Here is a 16455-nt window from a genome sequence, read left to right as displayed (position 1 = left end):
GCACCCGAGCTACAAATCTTCTCCCAAACTTTGAATGTGGTTCAAAGGCACCCAATATTGGTTTAAGTGAGACTTTGTCTTTTTAAAGCATTTAATAACAATTTTCTTTTCACATTTAATAAAAGGTTGACCGCAACATTCTTAACAATGGTGCTATCACTATTGATGTAGCAGACATTTTTCATTTCCCACCCCCAACTCCAGGTCTGTGCAGATGAAACAGCCTTCACAATGGAAATGTTCCTGCTCTACCTAACTATTGGAAGAACTGCAGCAGAGACAAGAGGCTAGGAGAGTGCTGAGAAACCTTTACCATTATTCCTGCCGTCAGGAATGCACCTCCACTCACTTTACAGCAGTGCAAGGGAGATCAGCTGGAAATTTTGATGCAAGTTTCCTCCTAGCTAGATCGGTGCAGAGACCAGCCAACCTAAATTTCAAAGTAAATTCTGCGATCCAGGAAATTCTGGTCCACGTTTTCATCCACAAAATGAAATCACATTGTTAATCACATTCCACCTTCTGAACAAAACACATTCAAATTCAATCTTAGATTAGATTAGATTAGATTACTTACAGTGTGAAAACAGGCCCTTCGGCCCAACAAGTCCACACCGCCCCGCCAAAGCGCAACCCACTCATACCCCTACATTTACCCCTTACCTAACACTACGGGCAATTTAGCATGGCCAATTCACCTAACCTGCACATCTTTGGACTGTGGGAGGAAACCGGAGCACCCGGAGGAAACCCACGCAGATACGGGGAGAACGTGCAAACTCCACACAGTCAGTCGCCTGAGGCGGGAAATGAACCCAGGTCTCTGGCGCTGCGAGGCAGTAGTGCTAATCACTGTGCCACCGTGCCGCCCATCTTGGACCCCTTTCTTTCTTTTGCAAATGGGCAGAACTCAATAATCTAAGTCAAATGAGTGCAAATGAAAATTAGAATGCAATCCACGGTCTGATCAAGCTTCTGAGCTGATCAGTCAGATAAAAGTTCAGGTTGGATAGAGAGGAAAACTGCCTCTTACTCTGCCTGACGATAAGACAGATTTAAATCAAGACATGGGTCTTACAGCCTACAGGTCACCCATATATTTTGTCCCAGGCATCAAACAACAGTTGACGAAGTTGTGTGACAGAAGCTAGGTTAACGGAGCACAATTCTTACCAAGGAAGGAAGACATCAACTTCTCGTCCTGTAATAGGATGGCTCCTTTCACCAGATACTCAAAGTAAGAGTCGATCCCTGCACCTATTCCAGCATCCTGTGCCACCCACTTTGACGTTACCACATCAATATGGTTTCCAACCTATTCAGAGAGGAGGGGGATGGGTGTGGAAGAGGCAAGAGAGAGACTAGATCCAGTTCAACACATCCAGATTTTACAGTCACTGAAACAAATGAAGTGGATTCATGTTTGGTAATGAGAGTTTGGTTTGTTTAAAGCAAGGATCAATGGCTAGGCCAACATTTACTGCCCATACCCAATTGCCCTCAAGGTGGTGATGGTGAGCATCTTCTTGAACCAGTGCAGCCCTTGGGGTGTGGGTACACCAATTGTGCAGTCATAGAGGGAGGTCCAGGATTTTGACCCAGTGATATTGAAGGAACGGTGACATATTTCAGAGTCAGGATGCTAGTGGTATCTTCCCATGTACTTTTGTGTACATTCCTGTTAGCCTATCCCCTCACAGACAAGGATGGTTTTGCATGTACTTGACAGACAAGTGTCTCGTTATTTGTGGACTTTCATAATCTTTTGCTCTGCAACATCTCAGCATTGTCAGGCCAACTTCCTCACAGGGTCTGTCAAACATCTCTTCCTCAGTTCCACACTCTTCTAACAGCAAAGAGGCAGCACAGTGGCTCAGTGGTTAGTGCTGCTGGGTTTGATTTCACCCTCAGGCAACTGTTTGTGTGGAGTTTGCACATTCTCCCTGTGTCTGTGTGGGTTTTCACTGGGTGCTCCAGTTTCTTCCCACAGTCCAAAGATGTGCAGTTTAGGTGAATTGGCCATGCTAAATTGTCCAGAGAGTGTGCAGGGTTGTACAGGTTAGGTTGGGTTAGCCATGGAAATGCAGGATTATAGGGGGAGTGGCGTCAGTCTGGGGTGCCCTTCAGAGGATTTGTGTGGACTAGATGGGCCAAATGGCCTGCTTCCACTCTGAAGGGATTCTGTGATTTTGCTTACCCTTCCCATTTTCACACCTTCACTTCCATTGGGTACTTTGCCCAGTTCCCAATCTGAGGGCAATGTACTGCAATGACCTTCTGCAGTATGGCTGACTGGGAGATTCACTTCCCTCACTTGCTGTCTGCCATCAGTTATTAAACTGTGTCCTTTTAACGAGATGTAAAAGATCCCATTTTAAAGAAGAACAGAGGGGTTATTGCCAGTGTCCTGGCCAATATTAATCTGTCAGTCAATAGCACAATACCAGATGAACTGATCATGATCACATTGCTGTTTGTGGGAGCTTGCTGTGTGTAAACTGGCAGCCAGTTTTCCATGTCACAGCAGTGACTGCACTATTTAATAGGCTGTTAAAACGTCTTTTGGAATGTCTACACCAAGCACCGCTGCCTCTCAGCACTAGGGACCTGGGTTCGATTCCAGCCTCGGGCGACTGTCTGTGTGGAGTTTGAATGCTCTCCCCATGTCTCCGGCTTCCTCCGCAGTCCAAAGATGTGCAGGTTAGGTGGATTGGCCATGGGAAATGCAGAGTTACAAGGATGGGGTTGGGGGTTTGAGCCTGGGTGGGATACTGTTTGGAGGGTTGGTGTGGATTCAATGGGCTGAATGGCTTGTCTCTACTGCAGGGATTTTATAAAAATATCAGAAGGATTCCCTTTACATAAAGCTCCAGACCTGGCTCCTTCAAAACCAAAATCCTGTGGAAAACTATTGGTCGACACCACCTAGTATTGATACAGCATCGACAGTATGATAACACACCCTGATGTGCTCCACAGGAACTACACTGTCATTCCTTCACCGTCATGGGGTCAAAATCCGGAATTTGCTTCCTTAAAGCACTGTGGATGTATCAACAACATGTGGACTACAGCAGCTCAACAAGTCATTTTTCACGAGGGCATTTAGAGATGTCCAACAGACACTTGCCAGCGATGCTCACATCACAGGAATGAATAATAAAAGCACTTCATCAAACAAAATTCAACACTCAGGGAGGTACTAACACAAGAGGTAACACAAGAGGTGGAGACAGAGGGAGCAAGGTTTAGGGTAGAAGTCCTGAGTTTAAAAGGGGACAGTTTCTTTGAAAGTAACATTGAGTACAGCAACAGTAAAGGTCTGATTGGTAAGACACTAGCAATGGGTGACTCATTAACTGTAAGACAAAAATCAACTCTTTCCAACATAGAAACATGCAGCTAAATCTCTAATGACAAATCCAACTTTGCGGTTGATAACCAGGAAGTTTACGGACCAAAGTTCAACCAAGAGTAATTTCTTTGGTAATTCACATCCAACTTGTATTTGCAATTAACAGAGAGCAGAGTGGAACAGGGACAACACGGTTGTGGGTGACACATATGCTGCTTTGCAGATTAATGCATGTCATTGGACTGGATCAGTTAGTGGGTCATAGGGAAGGCAAATGGAATATTTACCTTTACTTCAAAGCAAATGGAGTATAAAAATACCAAGGGTCTTGCTAAAGCTATGCAGGGCATTAGTCAGACCACACCTTGAAAACTGTGAGCAGCTTTGAATCATGGAATCCCTACAGTCAGAAAAGAGGCCATTCAGTCCATTGAATCTGCACCAACCCTCCTGCCTACCCTTTGGTTGTGTTATTTCATAGAACATAGAACATAGAACAATACAGCACAGAACAGGCCCTTCGGCCCACGATGTTGTGCCGAACTTATATCCTAGATTAAGCACCCATCCATGTACCTATCCAAATGCCGCTTAAAGGTCGCCAATGAATCTGACTCTACCACTCCCACGGGCAGCGCATTCCATGCCCCCACCACTCTCTGGGTAAAGAACCCACCCCTGACATCTCCCTTATACCTTCCACCCTTCACCTTAAATTTATGTCCCCTTGTAACACATTTCAGTTAAGATACACTGGCGTCCATGGCAGTCTAGAAGAGGAAGTTCTTTAGATTGATCCCCAGTATGGAGGGACTTTGTAATCAGTGGTTGAGTAGCATGGGGAAAGTGAGGATTGCAGATGCTGGAGATCAGAGTCAAAGACTGCATTGCTGGAAAAGCACAACAGGTCAGGCAGCATCCAAGGAGCAGGAGAATCGACGTTTTGGACATACGCCCTTCATCAGGAATGAGGCTTGTGGGGCTGAGAGATAAATGGGAGGCGGATAGGTCTGGTGGGGGGAGGTAGCTGGGAATGCAATAGGTAGGTGAAGGTGGGGAAGAAGGTGATAGATCGGAGAGGAGGGTGGAGCAGATAGGTGGGAAGGAAGACAGACAGGTAGGACTGCACAAGGGGGCAGTGCCAAGTTGGGAGGTTGGGACTGGGATAAGGTGGGGGGAGGGAATAGGGAAACTGGTTAAGTCCACATTGATTCTGCATAGTTGGAGGGCCCCAACATGGAAGATGAGGTGTTCTTCCTCCAGGCAGGTCTGTAGTCATTGATGTTTAGAAGAACACAGCTTACCTTGTAGAAACATTTAGGATTTCTTCAGAAACTTGACACGGTCATTGTTTCTCCTTGTGGAAGAATCTAGGACCCAGAAGGCATCATCTTATACTCGGTAAAGGGTTAAAGGGTTATGGAGAACGTGTTGGAAACGGGGATGAGGTGGAAATAAGGTCAGACAAGATCATATTAAATGGTGGAGCAGGCTCAAAAGGACTGAATTGCCTAATCCCCTTGCAGATAATCTCAGAATAAGGGGTTGCAAGTTTAAGGCAGAGATAAGGAGGAATTTCTTCTCTGAATCTGAAATTCTTTACCACAGAGAGTTATAGACGCTGTGTCATTGGGGCATTCAGTATATCATGGCTAAAATAGATAGATTTTTAATCTGGAAGGGGGTCAAGAGTTATTGGATAAGATAGGGAAGTGACGTTGGAGGATTATCAGATTAGCTATGATCTCACTGAATATTAACTGAACATACTCAATGGGCTGAATGGCCTACGTCTGCTCCAAAGTCTCATGATGTTCAACCAACAATCTCTTAGCTCAGCGCTGTCCAAATGCAAGATCCAGGGAGCCAAATTTGCAGAGGCAACATCATGAGAAGAATAATAACAATGCATTAAATGCAGTGAAACATTCCCTAGGTGCTTCACAGGATATCACCAAACTAAATCTGACACCGAGCGACATGAGGAGATACCAGCACAGATGGTTGAGGAAGTAAGTTTCCAGGAGGGCCTCAAAAGGAGAAAAGAGAGGGTACACCAAAAGCTTAAGACTTCAGCAACTAGATGTACAGTGGAGTGTCTCACATTGGGAATGCATAAGAGGTCAGAATTCGAGTGCAGAGATCCCAAAAGGTGACTGTGTGATGTTCTGTGAACTCACAGCTGCTGCTGGTGCCAGCGTCGGTGTTTGGATGCTGATGTAAAATACACGGATGTGTGGCAAAGACGTAAATCGAGAAAGCAGCTGCCCTAGTGGGAGAAATCAAACCTCCACGTAGCACCACGTCGATGATCAGGAGCAGTGTGAAGAAGGGGTGGGGGAAGGGAGAAGGTGGAGAATTGGCTAAAACCCTGCAACGAGAAAACACTCACGAGGCCAATGTCCGACCGGCTGTTCCACAGTGCATCCAGTGCTTTCCTCGCCACTTCCTCAAATATGGGGTCACCGGTCAGGCGGCTGAGAGTGGCAAATTCCAGAATGAAGGTGCCTATACCAGCGGTGCACGTCACTGAGGTCTCACTGGGATTAACTCCCTTCATGAGGTTTACTGTTCCGTAAGGCATTCCCGTTGAAGTCTGGAAAGCTTTACGTAAGATACAAAGGTGGTTACTTTAAAAATGATACTGATTGCACTGGAGTACTCATAAACAGATGCGGTGTTCAAAATCTTGAGTTCAGACAGAGCAGCTGAAGGGAAAATATTAGCGGGGCATAAAAGCAGAGGAGTGGGAATTAGCTAATCTGCTTTTGCTGGGAGCCACCAATAACATGGACTCGTCTCCTTTGCTCTAACCTTGTGATTTTATTTTATCATCATCATAATTTAACAGCCATGTGCGCAATGCAGGCTCCCCAAATAACTGTACGGTAATAACTAAATAAATCTATTTTTATTGATAAATTATTGAGGGATAAATATTGACCAGGATGCATAAGATCTTGGTGTATGTGTACTCATAAAACCAAAGTATCAGTTTTATGTGTACATGGAATATACACATAAGGTGGGGTAATGTGTGACCTGGAGAGAAACTTAGAAGCACTGCAATTAGTGGCTCACTTCCAGATCCCTCAAAACCTCCTCATGAATTACTAATCCTCATATCAGACAGGATAAAATATTTGCCACTTGCCAGGGTGCAGCTGTGACAACAATCGAGGAAGCTCAAAACTGTCCAATGTAGATATTGTGTTTGAATGGCACACCTCCCACTTGATTCAGTGCCCACTCATCTCCCCATGGGCACTCTGTGGCTGCAGTGTGGACTATGTATAGAATCACAGGAGTGACTCACCAAGGTTATTTTGACAACATCTCCGTCCCCACTCCCTGCAACCACCAGCACTGGGAAAAACAAGAGGAGCAATGTCGTGAGAACACCCAGTACCTGCTCCAAGTCACACGTTCTTCCTTCCCCACTGCACGTCAATATTCTCAAATTGCTGGCCCGGGCAGGGCCATCAACAATACAACGATGGTAATGGTCTAGGAAGTCTGATCACCAGCATAAGGTATGGAAGTTATCCTGAGAGTCCTGGTCAATATTTATCCCTCAATAATTATCAATAATAATTAACCCCTCTGCTTTTGTGCCCTGTTAATGATGTTGAAAAAATAAAACCACAGAATGGTTAGAGCAAAAGAGACAAGTTATGTTATCGCTGGATCCCCACTCCTCTGCCTGTATGTCCTGATAATATCTTCCCTTCAGTTGCATATCGAAACCCCCTCTGGAAAGGGATCATTGATCCTGACTCCATCACACCCACTCCATCTGGTGTACTCCAGATCCTGAGCACTCACAGGATACCCTCATGTTGCCGTGAACTTCCTTGCCACCCAACTTTTCTCCAAGTCCCCTGCTTCTTGACTCTCTCGGTTTTGAAACACCGTTCCAATCTATCTGCTCTGTCCGACCTCAAAGATTTTGAGCACCTCGTCTCTTTATAAAGTGCAGGCAGACAACCCTTTATCTGAAATCCGAAATGCTCCAAAGTCTGAAGGTTTTTTTGTGAAGTTTCTTTCTCATTAACAATGTTGTTTGGCGTGCAAACAGTTAACTCAAGTCGACACCCACTCGACGTGTGTCACTCAGATTAGATTTGATTAGGTTAGATTCCATACAGTGTGGAAACAGGCCCTTTGGCCCAACAAGTCCACAGTGACCCTCCGAAGAGTAACCCACCCAGACTCATTTCCCTCTGACTAATGCACCTAAAATTATGGGCAATTTGGCACGGCCAATTCACCTGACCTGCACATCTTTGGACTGTGGTAGGAAACCCATGATGACATGGGGAGAATGTGCAAACTCGACACTAACAGTTGCCCGAGGCTGGAATTGAATCCAGGTCCCTGGTGCTGTGAGGCAGCAGTGATAACCACTGAGCCACCATGGGGGGGGCGTGGCCCAGCACTGTTTCGAGGCCCCGTTTTACTGAGTGAGACTGCTCCTCTGGCAAGATTTTTAAAAATTTCACCAAACTGTCACCTATTCTGAAATCCGAAAACCAGCTGGTCCCGAGCATTTTGGATAAAGGATTGTGCACCTGTAATTCATTGGCTCCAAACTGGTTTGAGAGACAATCCAAGCTTGTGAAAGATGCTAGATAAATGCAGAATAGGCAACAGATACAGCGCTGTAGGTGATACCCACATCCTGACAGGAAACAACTTCTTTTCCCTCAAGTCGTACTTAGGAATTTAATTACTTTTCAAATAAATGATGGACTCAGAACTTGAAATACCATCTCAGCCACCAGGTGGCTCAAAGAGACCTCTAGATGATATTTCACCTTCGTTTATGACGAGGGTTTGATGTGAGAGAAACCACATATTTTCTGTGTTGTTTTCACATTGGTAGCCCATTACCACTTCATGGTGAACACGCCTTGTGACACTGTGACAAGCAACCGTCTCCCAGAGCCGGAAACTCTGGGCTCAGGGTCCCCTCCAGAGACATGTGTTCGCAATGTGACCAATCAGCTTGATTACCAATCCTTCCAACACATGCCAATGACAGGTGGTAAGATTAGCAGAGATCCGTGCGATGGAAAGAGTATTGGAACCTCTACCATTGAGATCCGCACCTCCAACTGTGACACATCAGAAAAAGTGCACGTTACTATAAACCCTTGGAGTCTCTGAGGGAGATATAACACTGCACCACTGTTCTATGAATAATACCCGAGCTAAAGTTAGAGATAAGGATTGATACTGATTTTGGAAAATTCTTCAATCAGAAAAATCTTTCGATTGGTTTACAAGCAAGCGATCGGGAGGAAGGCTGGGTTTAATTCTAGCTGACGCTTTATTCAGCTATTTATACAATCCTTGTAGTGTGGGAGCAAGCCGTTCAGCCCATCAAGTCCATACCATCCCTCCGAAGAGCTTCTACCCATGCTCAGCCCATCCCTGTAATCCTGCATTTCCCATGGTTTACCCACCTAACCTGCACATGTTTGGACTGTGGGAGGAAACTGGAGCACCCGGAGGAAACCCACACGGACACAAACTCCCCGCAGACAATCACCAGAGGCTAGAATCGAACTCAGGTCCCTGGCACTGTGAGGCAGCGGTGCTAACCACTGAGCCACTGTGCCACCATTTGCATGGCCTCCCTGCTCTTGTATCCTTTACCCCACCCTCATCAAGCACAGCACATGTTTGGAATAGTGAGCAGTGGTTCACAAATGTAATCATGTTTGGAAACAGCAAACAACAAGAGGAGGGAAGAAAGATGGCACATGTCCAACTTGCCCATGTCTGCATGGAATTAGGGACCCCCTCACCTGGCAGCAGCCTGCGGGCAGCCTCTTCCGCCAACCTGAGCAAAGGTCCAGAGCAGGGCCATCCCGGCTCCACCTGGATTCCGCCTTGTTTGGAGAGTAAGTGAGCAGACAATAAGCCTCCCACCACTGCAGAAAGGAACAGACACACAACAAAACCATTAGAACCTACCGATAGAACAAGTAGATACTGAACGTCTCCTTTTGTGGGAAAGAGCATAACTAGAGGCTGTCCATACAAGATGGTCGCCAAGAAATCGGAGCGGGAATTCAGAAGAAACTTCTTCCCCCAACGATTGGGTGAGAACGTGGAACTGACTGTCACTGGCGGTGGTTGTAGCAAACTGTGCAGATGAGTTTCAGAGGAAGTTAGGTCAGAATCTGATAGAGAAGGGAACAGAGAATTATAAAAATACATGGGAGAAGGCTCTAGTGGGGCACAAACACGAGTACGGGCTGGTTGGGTCTCTGTGTCACGTATCCAATATAATGTTGCATTGAGGAGAAAACACAAAACGATAAGAAGCACACCGAAAATTTTGTTTGGGTCCCTTTCAAACAGACAAGTTGCGTTAAAAAACAAGCATTTTTAAACCCAAATTAAAAGCAGCATTTCTGAGTACTGTGTGCCAATACATTTACCTTTTATAGCCACTGGAGGGGTGTAGTTGGGGATTCTGTTGCTATTGCAGCCAGTGTTGCTGTCAGCAAGGTCTTGCGTTTCGACACTGTATAGTATAATAACGGCACACAGTTTGGCAGAGCACAAGCACATAGCTCCAAACCTGCTTCGTGTTATTCAGCGAACTCGTAACCCACTTTCACCCACTATGGCCATGTGTTCTCTCATAGAGGAACAAAATCAGATGGTGTTACCCAAAGCCAAAGCAGAACACACACACACCCAGTGACAGATTAAAACAAGCCACCAGTTAATGCCCAGTTGCCAAGTACCAGAACAGCAATGCAGTCGTTCTCAAACCGCAGAGAGACATGGACCCTGGGGATCTAGGGCATTTCTGAGGAAGTTGGCCATCTAAGAAATACTGCCATGTTATTTCAGAGAGAAAGTGAGGACTGCAGATGCTGGAGATCAGAGCTGAAAATGTGTTGCTGGAAAAGCGCAGCAGGTCAGGCAGCATCCAAGGAGCAGGAGAATCGACGTTTCGGGCATGAGCCTGAAGAAGGGCTCATGCCTGAAACGTCAATTCTCCTGCTCCTTGGATGCTGCCTGACCTGCTGCGCTTTTCCAGCAATGCATGTTACTTCAGAGGCCCACTTAGGGACAAACCAGGGAGCAGAAGCAGCAGGTTCAAGAATAGCTTCTTCCCCTCTGTTATTAGACTTCGGAATGGACCTCTCACTCTTTCTGCACCTTCGCTGCAGGCGGAACATTGTATTCCTCACTTGGTTCTATTAACCTAATACATTTTGTATGATACGATCTGCCTGTACTGCATGCAAAATGAAATGTTCATTGTACCGAGGTACATGTGACAATAATAAATCAAATCAAAACAAAAGCAGAGTGAGGTGAACATTACATCAAGGATAGTCAGACTTTGCTGCAGCGGGCACATCACCTCACTGATGTTTAGGTACATAGGTCACAGTCTGAGGATTGGGGGTGGACCATTCAGTCTTATGTCTGTGGTCAGCAAAGTTTTGGAAAGAATTCTGAAGGATAGGATTCATGGCTATTTGGTAAAGCATAGCGTGATTAAAGGCAGTCAGCATGGCTTTGTGAGGGGCAGGTCATGCCTCACAAATCTTATTGAATTCTTTGAGGAGGTGTCAAGACATTTGGCCCATCTAATCCACGCCAATCCTCTGAAGGACACCCCAGATAGATCCAATCCCATACACTATCCCCATAATCCTGCGTTTCCCATGGCCAACCCACCTAACCCGCACATCTCCGAGCATTATGGGTAATTTAGTACAGCCAATCCACCCTAACCTGCAGCTCTTTGGACTGTGGGACAAAACCAGAGCACCCAAAGGAAACCCGCACAGACACAGTGAGAATGTGCAAACTCTGCACAGACAACCACCCAAATGCTGCAGGGTCCCCACATCGAAAATGAGATGCTATTCTTTCAGCTCACGCCAAGCTTCGCTGGAGCACTGCAGCAAGCCTGAGACAGAGAGGTTGGCCAGGGAACCCAGTGGTGCGTTGAAGTGGCAAGCAACTAGAAGCTCAGGGGCATTTGACAGCATGGTGACTCAGTGGTTAGCACTACTGCCTCACAGCGCCAGGGACCCAGGTTCAATTCCCACCTAGGGTGGCTTGTCTTTGTGGAGTTTGCACATTTTCCTAGTGTCTGCGTGAGTTTCCTCCCACAATCCAAAGATGTGCAGGTTAGGTGAATTGGCCATGCTAAATTGCCCATAGTGTCCAGGGATGTGTAGGTTAGATGCATTAATCATGGGAAATGTAGAGTAATGGAGAACAGGTTTGGGTGGAATATAACTTCGGAGGGTTGGTGTGGACTTGTTGGGCCGAAGGGTCTGTTCCACACTGTAGGGATTCTGTATATATTTTACAGACAGAATGTAGGTGTTCTACAAAGCAGTCACCCAAACTGCATTTCGTCTCCCTGGTGTAGAGGAGACCATATTGTGAACAGCGAAAACAGGAGACCTTTTTTTGTTTGTTCATTCATTGGAGGACGGCGTCGCTAACTAGATTAGATTAGATTAGATTCCCTACAGTGTGGAAACAGGCCCTTTGGCCCAACAAGTCCACACCAACCCTCTGAAGAGTAACCCACCCAGACTCATTTCCCACTGACTAATGCACCTAATACTATGGCCAATTCACCTGGCCTGCACATCTTTTGGAATGTGGGAGGAAACCCACGCAGACACGGGAAGAATGTGCAAACTCCACGCAATCGCCTGAGGCAGGAATCGAACCCGAGTCCCATGGCACTGTGAGGCAGCAGTGCTAACCACTGAGCCATTATGCCATCCTAGGCAGCATTGCTCATCCCTAATTGGCAACAACATTGTAGGTCAGACCAGTTAAGGAAGGCAGTTTCCTTCCCTACAGGCCATTAGTGAACCAGATAGGTTTTTCCCTGACAATTGGCAATGGATTCTTAATTCCAGATTCTTATTGAATTCAAATCCCACCATCTGCCGTGGCGGGATTTGAACCTGGGTACCCAGAACGTTATCTGGATTAACAGTCTAGCGATAATATCACTAGGCCATCGCCTGCCCTAAACTGAAGTGCAGGTTCACCTGGAAGGTGTGTCTGGGGCCTTGGATGGTGAGAAAGGAGGAAGTAAATGGGCAGGAGTTACACCTTCTACACTTGCATGGGAAGGTGCCATGAGGGTGTGGGGAGGTGTTGCGAGTGGATCAACATACCAACATGTATGTTTGGGTGGGTTGGGGGGGGGGGGGGGGTACCTGTAGAAGACTGACAAAGGAGGAGAGGGGAATGTGTGTCCAGTGGTGGTATCCCATTGGATGTGACAGAAAAAGCTGCTTATAATCCTTTGGATCCAGATGCTGGTGGGATAGTTTTATTAAGTCAAAGCCTTCTTAACTAAACATAAAATACAACATCTTCCCTGGAAGCCAGCAAGTTATCTCTGGTGTCTTGGACAATATCATGACCAAAAAACAGAGAATCTAGTTGTAATCTCATTGCCAAAGACACCAAATGTCTTCTGCTTTTATTGTGACTACTACATTCCTTGTACTGTGACAGTTACTTCAAAAATAGTTAATTGGGTGCAGGTTTTTTTGGGGGGGAGGGGTGATTAGATCATTTTAAAGAGTGCGATGCAGGCTCACCTCGAATATTGGTCTCAAACACAGAAGCGTTAACGTCTATGTCAAAGTCCATTCCATCCTGAAGAACATGGAAAACCCTCTGAAACTCAGTCACGTTACCCAGTACCTGAAGGCAGAAGAGTTTGGGACAGTGTGAGAGAAAATGTAAGTGGTTGCGCTGGCACAATTACAACATTTAAAAGGCATCTGGATAGGTAGATGATAAGGCAGGGTTTAGAGGGATATGGGGTAAAAATTAATGAGGTAAAAACAATGACTGCAGATGCTGGAAAGCAAATACTGGATTAGTGGTGCTGGATGAGCACAGCAGTTCAGGCAGCATCCAACGAGCAGCGAAATCGACATTTCGGGCAAAAGCCCTTCATCAGGAATAAAGGCAGTGAGCCTGAAGCATGGAGAGATAAGCTAGAGGAGGGTGGGGGTGGGGAGAGAGTTGAGAGGGATATGGGCCAAGCGCTGGCAAATGGGACTAGATGAGGTTGGGATATCCAGGTCTGGTCTACAGGGTCTGTTTCCGTGCTGTACATCTCTAGGAGTCTATAACCTGTTCATTCAGCACCTCCTCCCTTCCCTACCAACACCACCAGCACCACAACAGCAGACTTGTGGAAAAGTCACATACATAAACAGTGGCCACTTGGGGCATGGGCGGGAGACTAACTACCACTATACAACACACAGACTACTTCAAGAGTGGAGCAACAGAGGACAGGTTGGTGTTGGTGATCAAGGAGGACCCATTCCCCATCTACTTGCATTCTCAATACCTCACTGGAGCTTGATCAGGATTTCCACAAGGTTAATTTCATACAGGATCACTCCACACATTAAAAAAAGAGGCAATATTTGGCCAGTCATCTCACTCTGGTTTGCAGTTCACAGGTAAAAGGGGCACTATGTCACCCAGTCCCTCACGAGTGAATCATTTCCCTCATTGCTTGTTGGTTATGGACACCATGTCTATTTCCCTAACTCCATACCCACAACCCGTAGGTTAGATTTCCACGTGGAACTAATCTTGAACAGATGATTCCAAAGCACATTCCACCCAGTATAACAGTGACAGCAAGAAACAGATTGTAACTGTAGTTGTCACCTCATGTAATTCAGCTGCTTTCCCACTTGGACTTTTAAGGGGAAAACTCTTAATTTTTCAGAGATGCTCTGGTCTCATTCAAATCATTGATCCCAAACCCAGATACACTCACTAGGCTAAATTTCATTTCTGTATTATGAACAGAAGATCTCAAGAAATTGAGCTCATTTAACTTGGGATCCTCAAGGCTTGGCTGGACTTGGATTTTAAGTTCTTAAAAATGAAGGGATTGGAAGCTAACTCCACTATACAATCATTCTTTAATGCATTTCTTCAGGTTTTTTTTGAAAAAGCATATGTTTATCCCATTTAAAGAAATTCTACATGTGATTATTTTCTGTGGAAAATATTCCTCAACCTCATTCTTGAAAGAGATGTCATCACTTGGCCATTAGGAGATGAACTCATTTTTAAAAAAAACGTCTGTCTTGGCTTTTAAGACCCAGGTGACCCACTCCTTCCCTGAACTATCGTAGAACCCAATCACTGGAAAGAATGACAGCAGTAACAATGCAGTTCCCGACTTAGACTGCAACAGGTTAATTCCTAATGAAGGGCCTTTGCCCAAAACGTCGATTCTCCTGCTCCTCGGATACTGCTTGACCTGCTGTGCTTTTCCAGCACCACACTCTCGACTCTACATCAGGTTAGTATCCATTTCACATCTGAGCACGAGCTTCAATTCCAATCAATTTGTTTTCCCTTTCTCAATGTCTCATTGGATATGTGTGTGTGTGTGTGTGTAAATGTTAGTTAATGGCAAAGCAATATTAGTTGCCCATCCTTAATTATCTTTGAGAAAGTGGACATTGGATGGCTGCAGTCTATCTGACATAGGTACATGCAGAGTTAGAAACAGAGTTCTGGGATTTCGATCTAGCCACAGTCACAGAACAGTGATACTGTTCCAAGTCAGGATGGGGTATGGAAGGGATCTTGTCGGTGGTGACATTCGCTCACATCTATTGCTGCCCTTTACCTTCCAAATGGTAGGTTTAGCTGTCTAAGGAGCATTGCTGAGCTACTACAATACATCTTGTAGATGATGCACACCGCTCTACGTCAGTTCATCTACTTGAAAGCACGTAGGGATGGGTAACAAATCTATCTGCGGTGTGGGGTTTGCACATTCACCCTATGTCCGGCAGGTGCTCCAGTTTCTTCCCATAGTCCAAGGACGTGTAGGATAGGTGCATTGGCCGTGCTAAATTGCCCACAGTATCCAGGGATGTAGAGGCTTAGGTGGATTAGCCATGGGGAATGTGAGGTCACAGGGTGAAGTGTGAGGTCATGCATGTTGGTTGTAACAATGGAGAAAGAGAATAAATATCGACAGAACGAAGCTTGAAAATTCAGAGGCACTCTGTACACTCAAACAATGAACACAGAAGGAGAACAACAGAAATGGCTGGAGAAATTCGGCAGGTCTGGCTGCATCTGTGGAGAGAAAGCAGAGTTAATATTTTAGGTCCAGTGACCTTTCTTCAGAACCGGAAAAGGTTGGAATATGTGAAGGTGGAGCGTGGGGAGGCGGGAGTAGTAAACAATAGGTGGAGATGTAGCCCAGAGGCAGAGAGAACAGCAGTTGGACAGTCAAAGGAAGGGGTAAAGGACAGTGGGGGAGATCAATAGTTGCTAATGGGGTGCATTAGTAGCGGACAATGGGTTGTGGTAGCAGCCCATGTGATGACAAGGCCTGGTGTGTGGGGGGTTGGGTAAGGACATGGGAGAAGGTGTTCAGGCCCTAAAATTATTAAACTCAATACAGAGTCCAGAAGGCAGTAGGTCCCCAAGCAGATAATGAGGTGCTGCTCTTTCAACTTACACTGGAGCACTGCAGCAAGCCTGAGCCAGAGATGTCAGCCAGGGAACATGGTGGTGTTTTGCAGTGGCAGGCAACTGGGAGCTCAGGGTCATTGCTGTCAACAGTGAGTGTTCCAGAAAATGTGTTGCTGGAAAAACGCAGCAGGTCAGGCAGCATTCAAGGAGCAGGAGAATCGACGTTTCGGGCATGAGCCCTTCTTCTTCTCCTGCTCCTTGGATGCTGCCTGACCTGCTGCGCCTTTCCAGCAACACATTTTCAGCTCTGATCTCCAGCATCTGCAGTCCTCACTTGTTCCCTTCCAGAAAGCAGTAACCCAGTCTACATTTCATCCCCCCAGTGTAGAGGAGACCACATTGAGCAGTGAATACAGGAGACCAGATTGAGTGAAGTGCAGGTAAAGTGCTGCTTCACCTGGAAGATGTGCCATGGTCTTTGGTTAGTGAGGAGGAAGTAAGTGGGCAAGAGTTACACCTTCTGAAATTGCATGGGAAGGTGCCATGGGGCTGCGGGGAGGTAGTGGGAGTGGAGGAGGAGTGGACCAGGGTGTCCCAGATGGATC

The 16455-nt window shown here is 46.1% G+C and overlaps 1 protein-coding gene across 1 annotated transcript in view; it reads right to left on the bottom strand.

Annotated features, from left to right (window-relative positions):
• The window catches only part of edem2 (ER degradation enhancer, mannosidase alpha-like 2), a 39886-nt gene that overhangs the window by 12888 nt on the left and 10543 nt on the right, over positions 1 to 16455 (bottom strand). The window contains exons 4-7 of the mRNA XM_072556303.1: positions 12976 to 13081; positions 9169 to 9294; positions 5748 to 5959; positions 1174 to 1315 (exon numbers count right to left, since the gene is read on the bottom strand). Coding sequence (XP_072412404.1) covers positions 1174 to 1315; positions 5748 to 5959; positions 9169 to 9294; positions 12976 to 13081 — 586 coding nt within the window. The remainder of the gene's footprint in view (positions 1 to 1173; positions 1316 to 5747; positions 5960 to 9168; positions 9295 to 12975; positions 13082 to 16455) is intronic.

Source organism: Chiloscyllium punctatum, chromosome 37 (assembly GCF_047496795.1).
Source record: "Chiloscyllium punctatum isolate Juve2018m chromosome 37, sChiPun1.3, whole genome shotgun sequence".
Taxonomy (NCBI): Eukaryota; Metazoa; Chordata; class Chondrichthyes; order Orectolobiformes; family Hemiscylliidae; genus Chiloscyllium; species Chiloscyllium punctatum.
Note: the sequence above shows the minus strand (reverse complement) of the source record. Positions and strands in the feature narration are given on the sequence as shown.